This window comes from Glossina fuscipes, unplaced genomic scaffold, assembly GCF_014805625.2.
Source record: "Glossina fuscipes isolate IAEA_lab_2018 unplaced genomic scaffold, Yale_Gfus_2 1, whole genome shotgun sequence".
Classification (NCBI taxonomy): domain Eukaryota; kingdom Metazoa; phylum Arthropoda; class Insecta; order Diptera; family Glossinidae; genus Glossina; species Glossina fuscipes.
The window spans coordinates 26,151,125-26,169,739 of record NW_023998415.1 but is presented as its reverse complement, the minus strand read 5'-3'; the positions used below and the strand labels follow the sequence as shown (position 1 = coordinate 26,169,739).

At 33.3% G+C, this 18,615-nt stretch overlaps 2 protein-coding genes across 11 annotated transcripts in view; both read left to right on the top strand.

The window, feature by feature from the left end:
* Nucleotides 1-1,838: 1,838 nt before the first annotated feature.
* On the top strand, nt 1,839-4,873 carry LOC119631699 (peptidoglycan-recognition protein LA). Its single transcript, XM_038024135.1, has 5 exons — nt 1,839-2,320; nt 3,058-3,246; nt 3,315-3,550; nt 3,623-3,829; nt 3,904-4,873. The coding sequence occupies exons 1-5, from the start codon at nt 2,026-2,028 to the stop codon at nt 4,045-4,047; spliced, it is 1,071 nt and encodes a 356-aa protein (XP_037880063.1). The 5' UTR covers nt 1,839-2,025; the 3' UTR covers nt 4,048-4,873.
* Nucleotides 4,874-10,074: 5,201 nt separating this feature from the next.
* Nucleotides 10,075-18,615, top strand: part of LOC119645237 (peptidoglycan-recognition protein LC-like) — a 20,719-nt gene continuing 12,178 nt past the window's right edge. The window contains exons 1-3 of one of the 10 annotated variants that reach the window (XM_038045321.1): nt 10,075-10,205; nt 13,493-13,762; nt 18,202-18,569. In XM_038045321.1, the coding sequence (XP_037901249.1) occupies nt 18,431-18,569 (139 nt within the window). In that variant the 5' untranslated portion in view covers nt 10,075-10,205; nt 13,493-13,762; nt 18,202-18,430. Of the gene's footprint in view, nt 10,206-10,308; nt 10,399-10,587; nt 10,728-13,224; nt 13,763-17,803; nt 17,819-18,201; nt 18,570-18,615 lie in introns of those variants that run through there. The other 9 variants (XM_038045320.1, XM_038045322.1, XM_038045325.1 and 6 more) reach the window with 9 other exon arrangements.

Here is an 18,615-nt window from a genome sequence, read left to right as displayed (position 1 = left end):
CCTATGCTTACGGTTATAAAAGAAAACGAAATCAACGAATCTGGTCGCTGCGGGCAGGCATGACGTTATCCGAGAAGTGGAAGTGACAAATCGCTGCACTGTTATCATATGGCCTGCGATTCGTAGATAATAACAACCTTTAAAATGCATTAGCATTCCATGACATTCTCTCCATTAGTTCACAAATTACAGTTGTTTCAGGCTGACGCTACACACGAAATACGTCTATACGATTGTTTTACAAACACGATTATTTCACAAAAACAAACGTATAGACATAGAAACACAAACATAAATAGATTTTAAAACGACGATTCTAAGAAGAGGTGGTTCTATCTCAAGTCCCTCTGAGTATTACATACATCCATGCAAACATAATCTATCGTATACCACAAGGAATAAACGGAATAATGGAGTGTAATTAGGTCAAAGGTCGAATGGTGAAGTTCCATGGTGAACTTAGTTCAGATGTTGTTCAAAGTTTTTACATCATATACCTTTGAGGCGATGGTTTCTCCGTTTGAAAAGGATCGCTACGTGTAAGATTTTTTTCATTTTTGAAACAACAAAACATAGTTACGAAGAAACAAATTTCGAAAGTATGAAGAAGACAGAATAGTAATAATTCATCTTATTAGTTTAGTTTAGTTTTATTTCAGCAAATGCAAACGAATGTGCAGCGGTGAGCAGCAGCCAGACGTCTTCGGTTCGCTAAATCGCCGCTTTGTTACAACGTAAGCGGCTCTTTATTATGGTATGAGAGCTACCTCACTTTGTCAGTAATAGTAGTACTAGTAATACACATCAGAGCGAATCTTTGATTGTTGATTTGCTGAACAGCAAAAGAAGAAGAAGAACAAGAACAAGAAGAGTACTAGTGATGGCAAAGAGGTTATAGGAATAGCTTTTATTTATTTATTGTTTATTTACATTCTCTCTCAATTCCAGTGCATTGTCTCAAGTCATAGATGTATCCTTTTACTCGAGCCCTTAATGCGTATCCGTTGGTTTCATGTTTACCTTGCATCTCCTTAAATCATATATATCATAAAAGACGCTTCTTATTGTTTTATTTAGGCTTCTTTCATATAATCGGCGCTATTTAAAGTTCCCATCAATTTGTTTGTGACACTGCCTACTAATGCAGCAATGTTAATGTATTAGTAATGAAAATGGTTCTTGGCTACGCGAAAACCGTTTCCCAAGCTACTTGAGCTAAGATTAAGAGATTTTCATGGACACGGATTGGCATAAAATTTCATTATACGATTGTTACACACTTTGTCATCTGAAGATCAGAACGCAACGTTAAATAACTCTTTTTTATTTGGAATATCTATAAAAGCATGGCCAAACGATAATTGCGTTTAATTTATTTATTATCATTTATCGGTGAAATGATGCCGCTACGTAGATACCGATATTGATCAGCGAACCTTTAAAGACTCAGTCAAATTTTCCATCTCAGCAATACTCAGTGATATATTCGTAATAGTTTGATTGATTGTTTGTAATATTTGCTTTAAGTAAGCAAGCGTACACGTATTTGCACTCACCGAATAAATTATGAATAAATTACACGAAAGTCCCCCAACAAGTGCTTTAAATCGAATCTTAGGCACTCTTTTCGACATTACACACACGTGCTGATGGAATTACTTGTTGTCTTTCGTAGATGCTAAGTAAATGTTCCCTTAATGACACGGTCAGCTGAACATGTATATATATATATGTATATACTTTTTTTTCCTTACATTTTTTACGATATTGAGTGAATAAGTGTGTAACAGGTTTACTCGTCTCACTATTGTTAAGTAAGTAAGTGACTGATTGAAATAAATTAAATATTGTATATACGTATATTAGCCTCAGTTGAAGTTGATATTCCATTCGGATCGCACTATTAATTAATTATAAAGCATATACCAATATTTACATTCGTATGCGCACGTATTTTGCAAAATCTTTATAAGTTTCAAGAATTTCAAGTTGTAGTTATTGAAAAATAAAAACAAAACAAAAGAAATGTTTGAACAAAACAATACGGATCGGAATCCTTTCGCAAGTACAAATGCTAATAACGCTCTATGGAGTTTGTCAGCTCAGAATTCGGCAAACAATGGTTCTCGTGGTGGTTCGTTACCGGCAAATAGTCCACAAAATGCATATACCACTCCGACGTTACCGCCTTCGAGTGTCATAAATCTATCGAATTCCTCCGATGTGGTAATCGGTCCAATGACTCAATATCAAGGACCTGTAACTATTTATCAATATATGGATGCTACAGTCGAAGCACGTTCCATGCAAGCTAACGGTGGCAAGTAATCAATTAATTTCACTCCGCTATCAAAATACTTACCTCAATCTACATTTATTTTACAAGATATCACGTGCAATAATAAGGAGCTTTTCATTATAAATTTTAAAGCTTTTAATCTTTTTTTTTTTTTTGTCTTTACTTACTCTCATAAACCTATGAGATATATACCTATGATATATATATAGTTCAACTATGGACAATTTGTTATAGGTTTAAACAAAAAAAAAACAAAAAAAAAATTCCATCAAGTTTACGACAATGATATGATAAGGGGTTAAAGTTCAATCGCGTCAAATGAATTATAATGAATAGTTCGAACACCGCAAGGAATCCTTGTAAGTCTTCTAAAAGAAATCATATGCCATTTATCTTGGCAAGATGCGTGATACTCGCCAACTAAAATAGATAAACATGATGATTGTAAATTTTTGGCGGCATCTGGCTTAGCATCTCAGTATTTATTGAATTTGAAAAAATGAATTTAGGAAAGCATACTGAACGTACTTATAGTGACCCGTCCGGGGTATGTATATTAGGTTTGCGCAGATGTACATAAACGAAAGACTTGCACCAATTTTAAAAACAATTGCCCTTAACAGGGCAAGGCATGTACATGTAACAAATAAGTGACGTCGCGGTGAATGCCATGAGATCCTTTAAAACTATTTTCATGATCAATTTAAGCGGATGACATCTTTGATTGTTACTCTTTAACTTAAATTTCTCTTCATCAGCAATTAACAGTTCGAGAACGACTACGAGCACGACAGTATCGCAACGCGTCACGTTCACATCAAAACTATTAATACTCCTCCTGATATTAGTGATTTTGGTTGTCGGCATTATTTTATATGTTGAACTGATGCGTCCGAAATCTGACGGACATGCCATATATTTCAGTAATAATTATGAGCACGATGCATGTAAGCAATAACGTTTTACACTTGCCTGGCTATTGGATATGAATGATTTTATATTTAAAGTATTGCAGTTCCAAATTTAGGCGATGGACATCTTGTAGTCGAACGTGATCAGTGGGGTTCATCGGAAAATGCAAAAAATTTAACAATACCATTAAAACATCCCATACCGTATGTTATGATCACGCACATCGGCGTACAATCTCAGCCTTGTTACAATATTTACAAATGCTCGATTAAAATGCGTAGCATTCAAGATGCTGCTATTGCCGAAAAGGCTCTGCCCGATATACAGTCGAATTTTTATGTAAGCTCCTTTGAACTGGCTTGGATTTCCTATTCGATTTCGTATTCTTGCTTTTGTTTACATTCTACATAGGTAAGTGGGGATGGGTATATATATGTCGGTCGCGGTTGGCATTGGGCAAACACATATGCAGATAGAACACTGGCTATCACTTTCATGGGTGACTATGTACGCCATAAGCCGGAGAAGCGACAAGTGGAAGCTACTAAATATCTATTGGCTCACGCGCTCACAAATAAATATATTGCTCTTGATTACAAGCTAGTGGCCCAAAATCAGGTATATACATACTTATGTATTTATATTATGTACACTTATCTCTTGTTTTTTTTTTTTTGATCATAATTCACAAGACAAGAAAATCGAAAAGTCCCGGTGCATATGTTTACAGTATCATTAAGAAGTGGCCACATTTTCATCCGTGCGGCGAAAATAATAATCCAGTATGCGGCAGTGAATTGGGAATGGCGCCGTACCCTTGGGACGCGCACGCATAGAACTTAATTAAGTCAGTACTTATATTCAGCTAAGGCCAAATTCGTTTTTTAAAGTCCACCCATTTGCAAAAAATTCGAAACCATTGAACTTAAGTTCACTGGATATCTGTTTGCGTTCGTGTGAGCTAATGACATATTGTGCTCAAATGCACAAGACATAATACATGGGAGGCATTTATATATCATGGGAGTCCTTGTAATAAGCAGATTTGGATTATTTTTCTTGAGATTTCTATTACGCCAACAACGTCCCAATTGACTTTGACACGCTCACGGTCGCTATTGACGAGCATGACTTTTAGGTATCACATTGGTATTAAGTATTATCGTTAGAATATCGTATTTTTCCGGCAAACCCCTATATTAGCTCTCCTTTGATCAATTATTAGTAGTTTTATACTAAATTCTTACGAGTGCTAATGTAAATCACAATAAAATCGCTTATAATCCTAAATCGTTCCTTTACTTAAAATTATTTGAATTAACTTTTGAATAAATGAAAATCCCCGATGTAAGCATTGAACCAGTGTTACCGCGACTATTGATCACAATTCTTTAATTAGAGATTCGGGGAATAAATGGCGATATAAAATATTGTATAAATTGATGTTGATTGAAAAACATAAACAGGTAGAAATTTTTACTCATTGAAATTAATTCATTCATATATATTTCAACTAATTATCATTCGACTCTTTGGACAGTAATTGCTTAATAATTAATTTCAATTTGTGATGTTGAGTTTTATGCATTCTATAGCAGAACCGATAAAGCTTTCCTATTCCTTTCATTCATTCATTCATTCCTTCATTTCTTCTTCTTTTGTTAAATCTTAATTGTTTTGAAAAATCCTTAAAATAAAATTTCCTTAATTTTTATCTCTTTATGCCTCCTATATAATATGTATTTAAAATTGCATTCGAATTTTTCTGGCGCAATGATAACACTTTCTGAAGCACATTTCACAAATCACTTATCAGGCGCTATTTTGTAATTTTACCTAAGCCTAAATTTTCTCGGACCAATGTCGATTTTCATTCATTGCAACCGGAATGATGTTGACACTGCTGTGCGTCTACACGTCCTTGAACTCAACTTTCCAGATTTCAAGAGGCCTCTACCAGTAGATGTTTTCACCAGTAGATACTAATCGAAACTTTCAACCAAACACTGAAGGACTACATTATTTTAAGCTACCAGGCTTGGAGAAACTCTCTTTGGATTTGAATAAAGGATTGATATCCATGCAATCGAAAAGGACGATTAACAACGCATTTCAGGATATAGATAACATTTTTCGCCACTGAACCACCAGAATCTATGTGGCTTTCCGAGAATTATTGAGACTTATTATGTGTACGCCATCTCGGTTTCAAAATACATTTAATTTATTGCGACGTGAAAGGAGTTCAGCGTGCTTGGAAAGTGCTTCTGCATCAGACCAGGAAAATAACTTGAGTGCCTATGAAATTGCCGTTCACAGAGCCTATGCACTGCGGTCACTGCATCAGTTAATGAATGCGCCAAGTTCGTCCGGCGTCGTTAACAAACAATCTGTGGATATGTAAAATATATTTAAAAATATATTTTTAATTTTTTTTTTATAGATGCATTCGGTTTCAACGATTACAAAGTTCCCGATTTGAATTCACAAAAAATGCGACAAAGTCAAGATACGCAAAGATAATTGTAAAGATAGATAACTGGATACCTTTCTTCGCCACACACTATATTGACACTGGTGTCAGTCTTATTTAGGTGATAAAGAAATAAATCTTTTTAGGCCTGCGTAATGAGATGGTGGATATGAATCAAAAATTGAATGCATACGAAGTCGCATAGCGTAACCATAAAGGAGCTTACATAAGTTATTCCTTTTGGTCTCGCCTTCAGTTTATATCAATTTTTTGAGGGATTTTTTTCCGCTGCTTTAACGCTAACGAGCGCTTCAAAAATGGAATGTACTTATTCATACCTGATATATGTATGTAACTCGTGTAAACCAGACTTTTAAAACTGAATAACAAGCGTTTAAGCCTCTAGGCTGTCAGAAAAATAAATGGGATTCAAGACGAAAATCTGTTTTATTTTCCAGAATAGCATTAAGAAAAGAAGAACTGACTGCACCTTGTACAAGGATTAGATAAACTTTTATTGTAGATCTATAGATACGGTTTTAATCTTAACTGACCAAAGCAATCCATGCAGGATCATGGTAATCGTGACCTGCCAGCAAGAATTGTTCCAAGTTGTAAACGTCTTTTTTGTGTCAAACACATCATCGAATCGTGCGAAAAGATCACTTTCAACTTCAGCTTCCGTGGGTCATCCTATCTTACCCGACTTCCTTCCATCACATTATTTTTTTATTCGTTTGGGAGGAGGCGGCAATTTTTACCTATCATTAAGATTGATGTATAAAATATGAAATACTTATGACACAATTTCCGATTTGTTGCGAGCAAGTGCAGCGCGTATTAAGGCAAATACAACTACTTCTTGTCCACTGTATACTTTGATCCCGTATTCAAATTATCGACCAACAAATTCACTTGTATGTGTAGAAATTCATTAAAAATAAATCGTTTAGGCTTTTTTCTTTGTTAACTGAACAGATTTTATTAATCAAATTTTTGGATTCATTTTTTGCATTTAGATCGTCTGAATGCTTCTCCGTAGAACTATATGTCTGGCATTGATTAATTTTGCATTTCGTAGTAGTCATAAGCCAATGACAGAAGGGACAATTTTTAATCGAATTCTGTAATGCCAGCAGATGTATAACGTGAATCCATTAGAGAAATTGTACGCGACAGACCACGCATTAGAATTAGAAGTGACAATAAAATGTTGTCGAAAGTGATAATTTAAACGTTCTCCAAATCATGCCTCGTGATCTTACCGTATCGTTGACTGCTTCAATTTTCATCCAATTACTTTGAGAGACGTCCTACCTGTGAGCTTTGGGGCCATTTCCGATAAATTCATAATTACTGCTTCTGTCGCCGTTATCGGCGGGCTTAGCAGGAAAAGTCGAAAGGCATCAAAGCGTGGCCAGTTGCTGTAAAAGAGGTGAAGACATTATAAGCATCGTTTTTCGCGAGCTGCCAGGCTTGCATTTTCCTTTTAAATGATCTGAAACCAAAAAAAAAAAAAAACATATGTTTTCGAATTATTAACGAAGCTTTTGATTTTTTTTTTCCCCACATATTTCAGTTGCGATAGTGCATAGAGGGGCATTGAGATATAAAGTTTGGAGACCGCTTTGTTTACAATACTTATGAAATAAATTGCAATGCATAAATGAGTCAGTAAAAAACGAAAGCTCGGAATTTTTATTCAACTTTTACAGTAATCTATTTATGCATTTTTATATGAATTTTGCCACCAAACTTCTCCGAATGATATTTCGTGCACGCTATAAACTTGTACGTGCTTCTCAACTATTCCACAATTAGACCTCACAACGTGGGCGTAGAGACTAATGTAACTACTGCTAGTATACAACAATGTTTCGAATGTTTTCCAAACATAATTTGGTAACAACCCTCTCACAAGTAATTGTATAGCATCTGCTATAACAAAAAAACTAACCTAATGTAACTGATCTATATTCTTAATATAGAGTGCATTTAGATAATTTTTGCATTTTAATCGATTTTGAAGCCAGAGATAAAACCTTTAATACAGAATACACATTAATCCCACATTTGTGAAGTTTAATTGTTGAAAATGGGGTGGGGAAAGGATGGGAGAACTTTCCGTTGTTTGTTAATTGCAGTGAAGTTCAAGGGACGCCAGTATTGGATAGAAGCATGTGTAAAATGATTCTGTTATTCCGATTGACCAAAATATATTAGTGTGCAGTCCTTGTGAACATAGCAAGAGCATATCGCCGCGCTATTAGACTTCGATAAGTGTTCCTCTCATGCTTTGCAGGTAAATATCTTTAGAGGCTCGCCTTTAATTAAATAAACACCTATTTCCCACCATCTGTTTTAAACTGTATCTTTAGAATTTGATCAAAAATATTAAAAGAATATCTTTTATGGGTCAACACATGTATATTTATATATCTTATGGGTAGAAAAAGAAAACAAAAAACATAAAATATTTACATAAAAGTTTATTATTATTATTCATTCAAAATCGATAGGCTCTCGATTACATTTTCTAAATAAACACAAAAAAAATTGAAAAAACTGTAAAATTTCGTTTTGCTATCCTAGCTATAGCATCGGAGAATGAGTTTTAAGAAAATCGGATCTGTCCAATGTAGATGCAAATAAAACACTTTAAAGTTTGGATTTTTTAAATTACGCTGTTTTTCTTATATAAATGTAAGCGTTTTGTTTATGTAGAATTTATTGAAAGCTTTTTAATTTACGTCTCTACCAGCAATACTTGTACGTTAATATGAATATAACAAATTAATACATTTCGTTCGGACTAGGCCGACTTTTAACTACCCAACACATTGCCGAATACGATTCTTGCTCTATATTTACCATAATAAATGTAAGTTTGGAAGATCTGTGTCTCGGGCGCCTACTTATGTAAGAAGCCTTATCAAAAGTAAGAAATTATATATACTTGTATATATATACATACTATATGTAAAAAATTAACTATATACTACTAACTACATGCTATAATATAAAAAACTAACAAGTATATATGTAATAACTACAAACTATATATATATATATGGATAAGTATAACGTCTCAATTTTGATAAGACCTCTTACATAATCCTCTTCGTACTCCAAACTTACCACAATAAGTTCAAATGTCTCAATATTTTACACCAAACGCAATAAAATAATCAAAACCTTTCAAAGGTTTACATTGGAGTGAAAAGCATCCATATCCATTCAAAATTTTCACATTTATTTAGTAAACAAAAACACTATTTTTTTTCATATAACCATTCATTTAAAAAATATGTGGAGTGATCTTGATTAAGGACTAAATTTCATTAAATGATCTTGAAAGTTGCGCATGGGAAAAATAACAGGAACAGACAGACAGACAGACAGACAGACAGACAGAGAGAGAGATTCGTTATTAATTCATTGAGAAAACAACAAAACAGCGGTAGAACAATAGCTAGGTCTATGTAAAAATCTTTCGGAGGCTATGAACAACCTCACAAATTTAATGCACATTTACCACAAGTGCCATAGGGTATAAGTGCTTTGTGATTGTGTGTTGCAATCAGGTAATCTTATTGAATATAATATACAAATATGTATATACATACATATTTATTTTTGATCTTAAATCTTTCCATAAGTAAGGGTAAGAAGCTAATTATTTGAATAAATTCTCTCTCTCTCGCGTACACCGGAAAAGAAATTGAGTAAATGTTGAATGCAAAATAGCTTGACCGCAGTCAGTAAACACCCGAAATTAAGATTTTTTTTGCAAGAAAACTTGACAAACCACTTCCAATACGCTCTTTCCATTCTATGCACAGCGCATAGCGTGCAGGGAGTTTGGCTTTTCAAAAAAAAAAAAAACCTCAATGCATCGAATATGCGCTTTGTTTTTTTTTTTTGATTCTATTATTTGAAGATAAGTGGATTTCATAGGGATCTTTACTAAAAACTATGATATTTCGTGTTTGACATATGTGCGACAAAGATAACTTATACACAGATCGAACACTTAAATCTTTCTTTAATTATCTAACAATATGTCGTTAAGGGATGAGCGTTAGCATTTTTTAAATTACCGACACTAAATATTTTCACATTTATCAGCCAAACACAAATAGCTGCTTTAAGTATTCCAAAAAAAAGAAACATTCAAATTGATAAGAGACGAATAAATAAGCGATAGTAGGAAATTTGTTTCAATCGAATGTATTTTATATACATTTGCACTTGCATCGCAAACGAAGGCAAGCAACGCATCAAATGAGAGCAAAAGAGAGCAAATTTATGAAAGGAATTAAGTACAGATATTTTTTTTCATATCTGACCTCTGAGTTTCAGTTGAATTGCAGCTTTTAAAGGTGTTTGTTGTTTTGGTCGTTTGTTGTGTGCCGGAAGTTTGTTAACATTTTAAACGTTTTGTTGACATTGCAAGCATACACGCATCGCATACATATGGCTATTTATACATATTAATTGTTTTTTCCAGATATATAACATGTAACTTAATTATGTTGATATGTAAAAGCACAACATGTATATATAAATATATTTGATATTTTAAAAGAAAAATCAGTGAAAACTATTTTTTATATAAAAATAAAAAAAATAATAAAAAATTAAAAGCGTACAAAGTTTAATAATATACGTATTTATAGCCGCCTAACATATGTATCTGTATGAATATATAATAGTAATTAATATATACTAATTGTATATTTACATATATATATATATATATATATATATATATATATATAAAATTATTGCTTTTAATGCGGTGTAGTTCAAGCTTTAAGTGAGAGAATGGATTGATATGAAATAAATAATTTTTTTTTTTTGTTTTTTTTAAACATATTTACATACAGAATATGACGTATTTAAAAGCGATTATTACAAGCACGCAAATGTGTGTAAATACTTATTAATGTTTGTGAAGAAAAAGAGAGGAGAAATGTTATATTAACAAAATTAAACGAATAGAGAGCAAATTTTGCTTACATACTCTCTCATTGAGATACGGTACGGAATACAAGACGAAACTTATTTTTACGTAAATGCATTAAAGTTATGCGAAACGAAAAGAGAGTGCAAGAGAGAACAAAATAAATAAGAATCTCTATGAGCACAACATTTTTCAATATCCGCCATCATCAACTCTAACGAAGCTCTTCTCAAGTATATAGAGTTTCGTTAAAAATGTTACCAAATAAGTTCTCTGTTACGTTGTTTGTTTATACGATCTATAAAGTCATTCACTTTTAATAATTTTGGCGAAAACAATTCTTTCTTGAAAATAAGATGGAAGCTTTCATGCCCTACCACCACCTCGAAGTAAATTTGCTCGAGAAATCGCAAAGAATTACTGAAGCCCAGACATGTCCCATTTCATATGACTTGTAAATATTGATAAGGGATGCTTTGAAACTTCATGAAAAATGTAATTCACTTCCGCCCAACTAATACCAACAATGTATTTAAATAGAAATGTTATCAATTCGAAGATACACACAAAGGAACAATAATTTGAGAAACACGTTATGAGAATAAATAAAGTGCGGCAACCGTTTTGATAATATACTTTAGCGACATTGACCCATCGCAATGCAATTCTTAAACTCTCTTTGTGTGTGTTGAGTAAATTTACAGTTACATCTCGCACATGTAGCACTTTTTCCAAGAAGTTCCCGTCTTTTATTAACTAAGGACGGGATTCTAAATCGAATTTTGGTATTTTTCAAGACAAAACAAAAAAAAATAAATAAATAAATTATACTTGGCTTTGACTAAGGTTTGTGGAATGGAAAATCTAAATGCAGCGTTTTTAAATTCACGTAGGCGCATTTCTATATTGGCGCAGGAGAAAACTTTAGAAAATGTGTAGAGTAAATATATTCATTACCAGTATTAAATTCGTATCGATTTATCTATCTCCACTTATACACTGTCTTAGGTAAACATTCTTCTAATCCTACAAATGAAAAAGCACATTACAAGCACAAGCGCTGGAGTGCAGCCTAGATTGAGAACATCTTTGCTATCTGGGTTTTTCGACTGTAACTTCTAAGCTATAATAAAGCTTACCTTACCTGTATTCGATCAAGAATTCAGCGAATTTGTTTATTGAAATTTAGTTTTGTGGTTGTTTTTCTTTTTAAATAAACAAAGCGGATGCAAAAATTCGCTTACAACCGAGTAGAATTCTATTGTCAACTGTTCCTGTTAATTTCCTTCCGTTTGTTGTGTATCTGATTTTTTGCAAATTTGTGAAACCAAACTTGTTTCACTACTCTTAAAACATTTGGTCTCGCTCCTACATTCGTTTCTTTTAAGTTGGTAGGCGACAGCTATATTGATAAATAATTCCTCCTTCGCTGCGAATGTCTTAGGATCGCAAATAACTAAATGACGAAATATCCCAACATTGTTTTCATAATTCGAACAAAGAAAATCTTAGCGAATTCTGTATTTCTTCTGTGCACATAACAGCATATCCAGAGAGTTTTAACAGAATTCTTCTCCTTACAAACAAGGAGAACGAAGGAGCAAGCAATAGAATCGCTGCTAATTAACAGCACTATTACTGTTATTAGTAATAGATTATAATTTTAAACAACAAAGTTTTGCAGTCATTGTCATTTAGTTGTCTCGTCAATGTTATGCTCTGGTTTTATTTTATTGTCATCTGTAATTGAACGTAGGACAGATAGATCGCTTCTTGTGTTGCTTTACATCTCGTTTTCGCTTACAGAGGTTTGTATAAATTTCCATATTAATGCATACCGTGAAATTGTTTTAGAAGTACGGTCCTGTAAAGCCTTCAAGTCGTCATATAGTGTGACTGATTGTTAATATAACAATGATGTTTTTCTTCCTTTCAAGTAAAATTCAGTCAAGAACGCAGTTATGCATCTCTGGCCAATTGTAGGCTTTTCCATTTTGTTTGGCCTTGTTTTTAAAATACTCTTATGGCTGCCATCGGTATTACACTTGAACGCAAGAAACTTGTGGCTTCTATACTTACGCTTAGTATGTGAGAGTTGATCTTGTTCTTCCTCGACTTTTTTTCTTTTTGCGGGAGGCTTTGTTTTCACTAAAGTGACTTTTACTTTTTATTCCACAATTAATCCTTTTGGAGGCGAAATTTTTGAAGTTTGTTTGTCCATTTGTCACCTTTATTCTGCACCCAATCAATGTTGCCAACCATTGCGATCTATTAGATACATTAAATGTTTGTTATGCCAAAGAGCAGGCGACAGAGAAGTATATCTGAAATATGTCTGTTTTTTTGGTTACATTCTCAAATATACAGATATCAAAATAATAGATTAAAGCCCGATTCTTGCGACTCCTTTAGAAAACTGATATCCAGTACAATGACCAGTTCATGACCGGTTGACAGCTGCGTGAGCAACCTTTAGGAGAATATCTATGATACCGCTTACATTTCCCATTCAATCTGGCTTTCAGTCTTTATACGAAAGATGTTTGCAAGGAAACTCATACCTTTGTTAATAATCCTTTATATTTTATTTTTTCTTTTTTAATAATGACTTAAACATGAACGCCATCAATGTGTTTATATCCTGCCTCATGCACCAATTGCCAATGGACAATTTGGGCTTTGCCTGTTTGCACATAGTTGAACATATAACTTGCATTGCAATGTTGGAATAAAAATCATATAAAAAAATATTTCGTATAATGCGCAACGGAACGTCATATATTGTGTCGGATAGTTTATTCATTTCCTGTAAATTCCGTTTTACTTCCTTCTCTTCTTCAAGGCTATTCGAAGAGTTTGCAGCAAATGATTCGACGCGCGGTATTACTACAGACTCAGTGTGGACCCAATGCATTTCGCCTGACCCTCAAGTCCTGACACCTCAATGATTGCGTTATACGTTGCGCATGACGCACAAATTGTTAAAATAAAATTGACGTAAGATAAGCATATAACATGCCTTGGCTTGTGCGTGCGTGAATGCAAATTTTAAGAATCCTGCGTGTGTGGCTTTTGACAAGCAAGACAGTGATGTATTCGCCATAATCATATGGTTAGTATTTTAGACTTTGCAGGATCATCTGCATTTCATTGCAACAACAAGGAGGGAAAACTTAAAATAAATTAAATTATTTAAAATAAAATAGACTTTACTTGATTTGTGTAAAATTACATATCAACTATAAAGTGGACTCGAAACACATCTTGAAATAGATTTTTTTGCATTATATTAGGTGTTTGCAAGAATTTTGATCACTTCTCCACTTGAAAAATGCTTTTATAGTAAAAAATCGGAACAATATACATTAAACAAACTAATTTCCATTATTTTCTACAACATTTTACAATGTTTTTGGCAACGTAGCGATATCATTCATTTGGCAGCGATCCATCCACCGATCCCGTTTCGTACTTCTTCAACATTGCGGACCCGTATGTCAGCCAAGCCATGCTGCGGCGATCTGAACAAGTAGTAATCAGGACGCGCCATGTCTGCTGAATGCGATAGATGCGGGAGAACTTCCCATCCGAGTTGCAAGAGTATATCCTGGATGGCAAAAAATGGCATTCTCAGTCAATTCGTGTCGCCACGTTTAAACCGTTACAACCTTTGCAATTGCCTTTGAATGTGTTTGGTGGACTTCGGCAGCAGATTCTTTCGCATGAACAAAAACAGTAATGAATTTGGAAGAAGAAAAATTTTGAGAGCTCCGTGATTAGCGTCGGCATACGCTGAATAAATCAGTAACATTAAATGGAGAACTGTTATATTATGCAGAGGAAGGTGAAGACCGATCGAATTCAACCATTACGTACACTGGTTCTTTCCATTTCTTTATCGTTTTTGCCTGTAGAAGAGGCTGATCGAAATATTTGCAAACACCTAATAATAAATACATAATTTTTTTTTGCTTGCATAGATTTTATTTTGTTTTTTCATTTTAAATAAATAATTTTTTTAATTTTTTACATCTAATTTTATATTAAATATATAAAAATTTTCATGGATTCGACATTTACCTTAAATTCGTATTGTTAATCAAATCTTTTCTCATAAATCCATTAAAGATTCCAAATACAATTTTGAATATTATATTGTTAATGAGGAATGAGGAATAATTGAAAGTGTCTTCTTCTTCCACGAAATCACTTTTAAATTCTTAACGCTGACCGTATGCATGACTTCCTTTAGCAACGCACGCAAGCCACGTGTTCAATTGATTTCGGGTTGTGCGTTATGCGTCACGCATGCTCAGCACTTTAAGTAGGTCAGCGATTCGTTTAGGTTATCGCTTAGTATTGGATTCTTTTATGTATTTATTGATTTTAAATTTGTTATTATTATTTTGAGTGTTTTTTTACAGATGCTATGTATAAAGTTTATCTTATTAAAAACTACATTTATAAAACAAAGACTTACTTTAAATAACAATTCAAGTTTTTCTTTTAACTTAAGATAAACTTATAAGCAAAAAATACAGTTCAATTTCAAAGAGGCGCACGTACGGCGAAAACACATAACTAAAAGTATCGAAAAAAACAGATTATCTTTAGTTAACAAAACTTAGTTTTTATACATATCACCAAAGGGGGATGGGGCTATATTCATTTTGTCAAAACATTTGCAACATCCAGGACGAAGTCTTAGAGACTCTGCGAAGTATATATATTCTTGATCAACATCAAATCCTAAATCGATCTAAGCATGTCCGTCTACGTAATGTCTGTTGTAACCATTCTCCTGAAGTTATCGACTTCAAATTTGGTAGAAACAGCGGAAGATCTGGCACGGAAGGACACACTCACAGCACTTCTAAGAACATATCTGTTTTTCAAAAGACCTCTTTTTAATATGTCCAATAAAAGTGAACAAACGTACTCTAATTAAGGTCTTGCTGAACTTGTGTATAATTTCATTATATGCAGAGGCCGCATATGGATCTCAAGGCATTAGTTAAATGAAACGAACGAACGAAGATGATGTTTAGGGGCGACTTGCGTGCAGTGTAGTGTAGTATGTAGTAAATAGTTAAAACTTCCTACAAAAGGTATGGTGGAACCGTTAACGTAAGTAGTGTGATGGTCGGGTGTTGGCATTTTTTTGGAGAAGATTACAGATTTCGTTTTGCGAATAGACAACAAGAGTTAAAGAGATTATATGTACTTCGAAATAAAACGGATAGAATAGCTTGTCTAACGTATTACGGCTGAGATTAGGAGGGGAAAACAACAAGGTCGTCTACAAATCCCTATATCGTAACATTCTTAGATAAATTGTCAAATACGTCACAAATATATATATATTAGAATATATTAGACTTAATTCAGAATCATGCCAGACATCAATCAAGGGCCCGCTATATATGGTGATATGGTCGTTTTTGTCATTTAGAATGTTTTTATAATTTTAATTAATATATTGTGCCGACAATTTGAAATATTACAAAAATAGTTAGAAAATTATATTGCCCTGTGACTGAATTTTTAATACACATCCACTATTACTACTTTGCGCTTAAAAATCAGTAGCACAGAAGAAAGGAAGAAACTAAACTTTTATCCTCAATAATATTGAATAAGCTTGGCTTGAAATTTTGACAGTATGCCTGTTGTAGTTTATCAGCAGTTAGCAAGGAAACAGGAAAAGCACAGGTGTTCTCAGTTTATGTTTTTTTGCGACCAGGAGACAGCCAACAATACACATGTACACTAAAGCACAAACGGGCATACATGGCTAAGTCCATTAAGAATTTAACAATGATCAAGAATATGTACCCATTGTAGGGTGTTTGAGGTTTCCGGTTTGGGCCTTGCAAACATTTTGACAAATTGATCACCTTATGCCCTCAATGACGAAAATGGAAATTTGCAAAGAAGATAGAGCGATCAATTTTGGTTAAAATTTTGCTGATCCCATAACTTATTGACTGTAAGTCAATCAGGTTGGTTGGTGTACTAGATTTGTTTGTAGATCATGTTTGTAATGATTTACAAATAAGTTTAGTGGCATACTTTTTTTGTGAAAATGATCGCATTCTGCGGTAAAAAGCTGAGACTTGAAGAAGAAGAAGAACACATCGATGAATAATTCCTGCAATTAATATATAGATGTCGCTTCTAACAGGAAGATCTATATTATTTTTAAAAAGTATTAATCGTCAAACGACGATTGTCAACTTTTTATATGATTTCGCCGATTTATTTACGAGTTGCGAAGGTCATAGTAATGCTATTGTTTCTTCTTTTTTTTCCAAACAATAGAAGAATCTGTCCATCCGTCCATCGATTGAAAATTGCAATATGGTTATAGTTGATATTCTCAAGATATCAAAAGGCAGGGTATTGATTATTAACCATGACAATTTGATCACGAGAAAGTTGTTTCTCAAGGCGTTGCAATTTCTCAGTCTCATAGTGGCCCAAGTTCTTGGCGGTGAACAAGATTTGAATCAAATGATGATTCTCTATAAACGATGATACTTTATAAAAGAAATATCAAATCGTTACAGAAACTCTGCACTGATTGTATTAATCTTGAAGAATGTGGATTTTGAAAAAATATTTTTTCTTATTTACTCCCGGGAATTGTTGACCGATATACTATCAACTTCGGCGATTTTGTAAACTAATTAGTTTCATTTTCTCCTTAAGTCTTTAGTTGGGGCCCACTAGTATTTGCGCCAAGACTTAGCCTAGTATTTATACCTTATACGACTTGCGGTACAGGGTATATTAAGTTAGTGCGGTTGTGTGTAACACGCAAAATGGCTCAAGATAGACTCACATTTTAATATAGCGATCAATTGAGAGTCAGAATCACAGTTGATCTAAGCCTGTCTGTCCGTCTGTCCGTCATATGTCTGTCCATGTTATTTCATACAAAAAAAAATAAGCATTGTGTTGGACAATGTGATGTAGGGCGTTTAATGGTCGACCTTGTTCGACTATAATGTTCTTATTTGTTTTTATAGTTTGTAGATTTTTTACCTAATATTTGCATGTATATGGGTCGAACCACTTCCTATTTATCGTATATATTATATATGAATGTATGCGAGTGAACTGTGCGTACCAGACGATATATTTGAAAATGAAAATACTATCAAGCGTAAGAGTGAACATATACCTGATAAAAAATAAATCATATTTAATAACTAATAACAATAAAAATGTTTAATTCAAAAACAATAACATGGGATTAGAAACAAGAATCTACGTACACACTTTAATTAATTTTATTTTTGTATTTTTGCTTCTGGAGATGGAGAGTTACATGAGTTTTTTGAATTAAACAGTCCCGTTATTAATAAACGTTAGTCGGACTTACTTACTAAACGTTGAATTACACTGCATTTGCTATATAAACTTGTTATTGTTGTTTTTGTTAATATTAAGAAATTCATGTGTGTATGCGCACATTTACACGAAATATATATAAAAAATTGAAAAAATCGCAACTTAATATACATTTCGTTTCAATATAAATTCCAGAAACTGATCTAAACGTTTGCGGAGTATTAGGAAAATGAATACGCAATGACGCAAGAAAAACATAATAAATAACGTGAAAGGATACAATGCTAAACAAGAAGAGATTTTTAAATTCAATCTTATGATATATAGAAGGTATAGGAATTTGGCGCATCGGTGTATATACAGATTTATATTGTTAGACGAAAATAATATATCGTAACAAGGTGGTTGATTGTTACAAGAAACCATGCGGGAAGTTGTGAATGCGACAGCGGTTATGCCGGAGAGCTCAACCAGTAGTTGTTCAATTTCAACAGATTCTACAGCAATGGCTAATAAAAATGATCCTGTCAACAACTTAAACACCTGCACTCATTACAATAACAATAATGATAATAATAATAATGATAATAATAATAATGATAATAATAA

Coding starts and splice junctions, on each gene's coding strand:
- LOC119631699 (XM_038024135.1), top strand. CDS start 2,026: ATGTTTGAACAAAACAATACGGATCGGAATCCTTTCGCAAGTACAAAT. Junction 2,321..3,057: donor TTCCATGCAAGCTAACGGTG/GCAAGTAATCAA, acceptor TCTCTTCATCAG/CAATTAACAGTTCGAGAACG. Junction 3,247..3,314: donor TAATTATGAGCACGATGCAT/GTAAGCAATAAC, acceptor AAAGTATTGCAG/TTCCAAATTTAGGCGATGGA.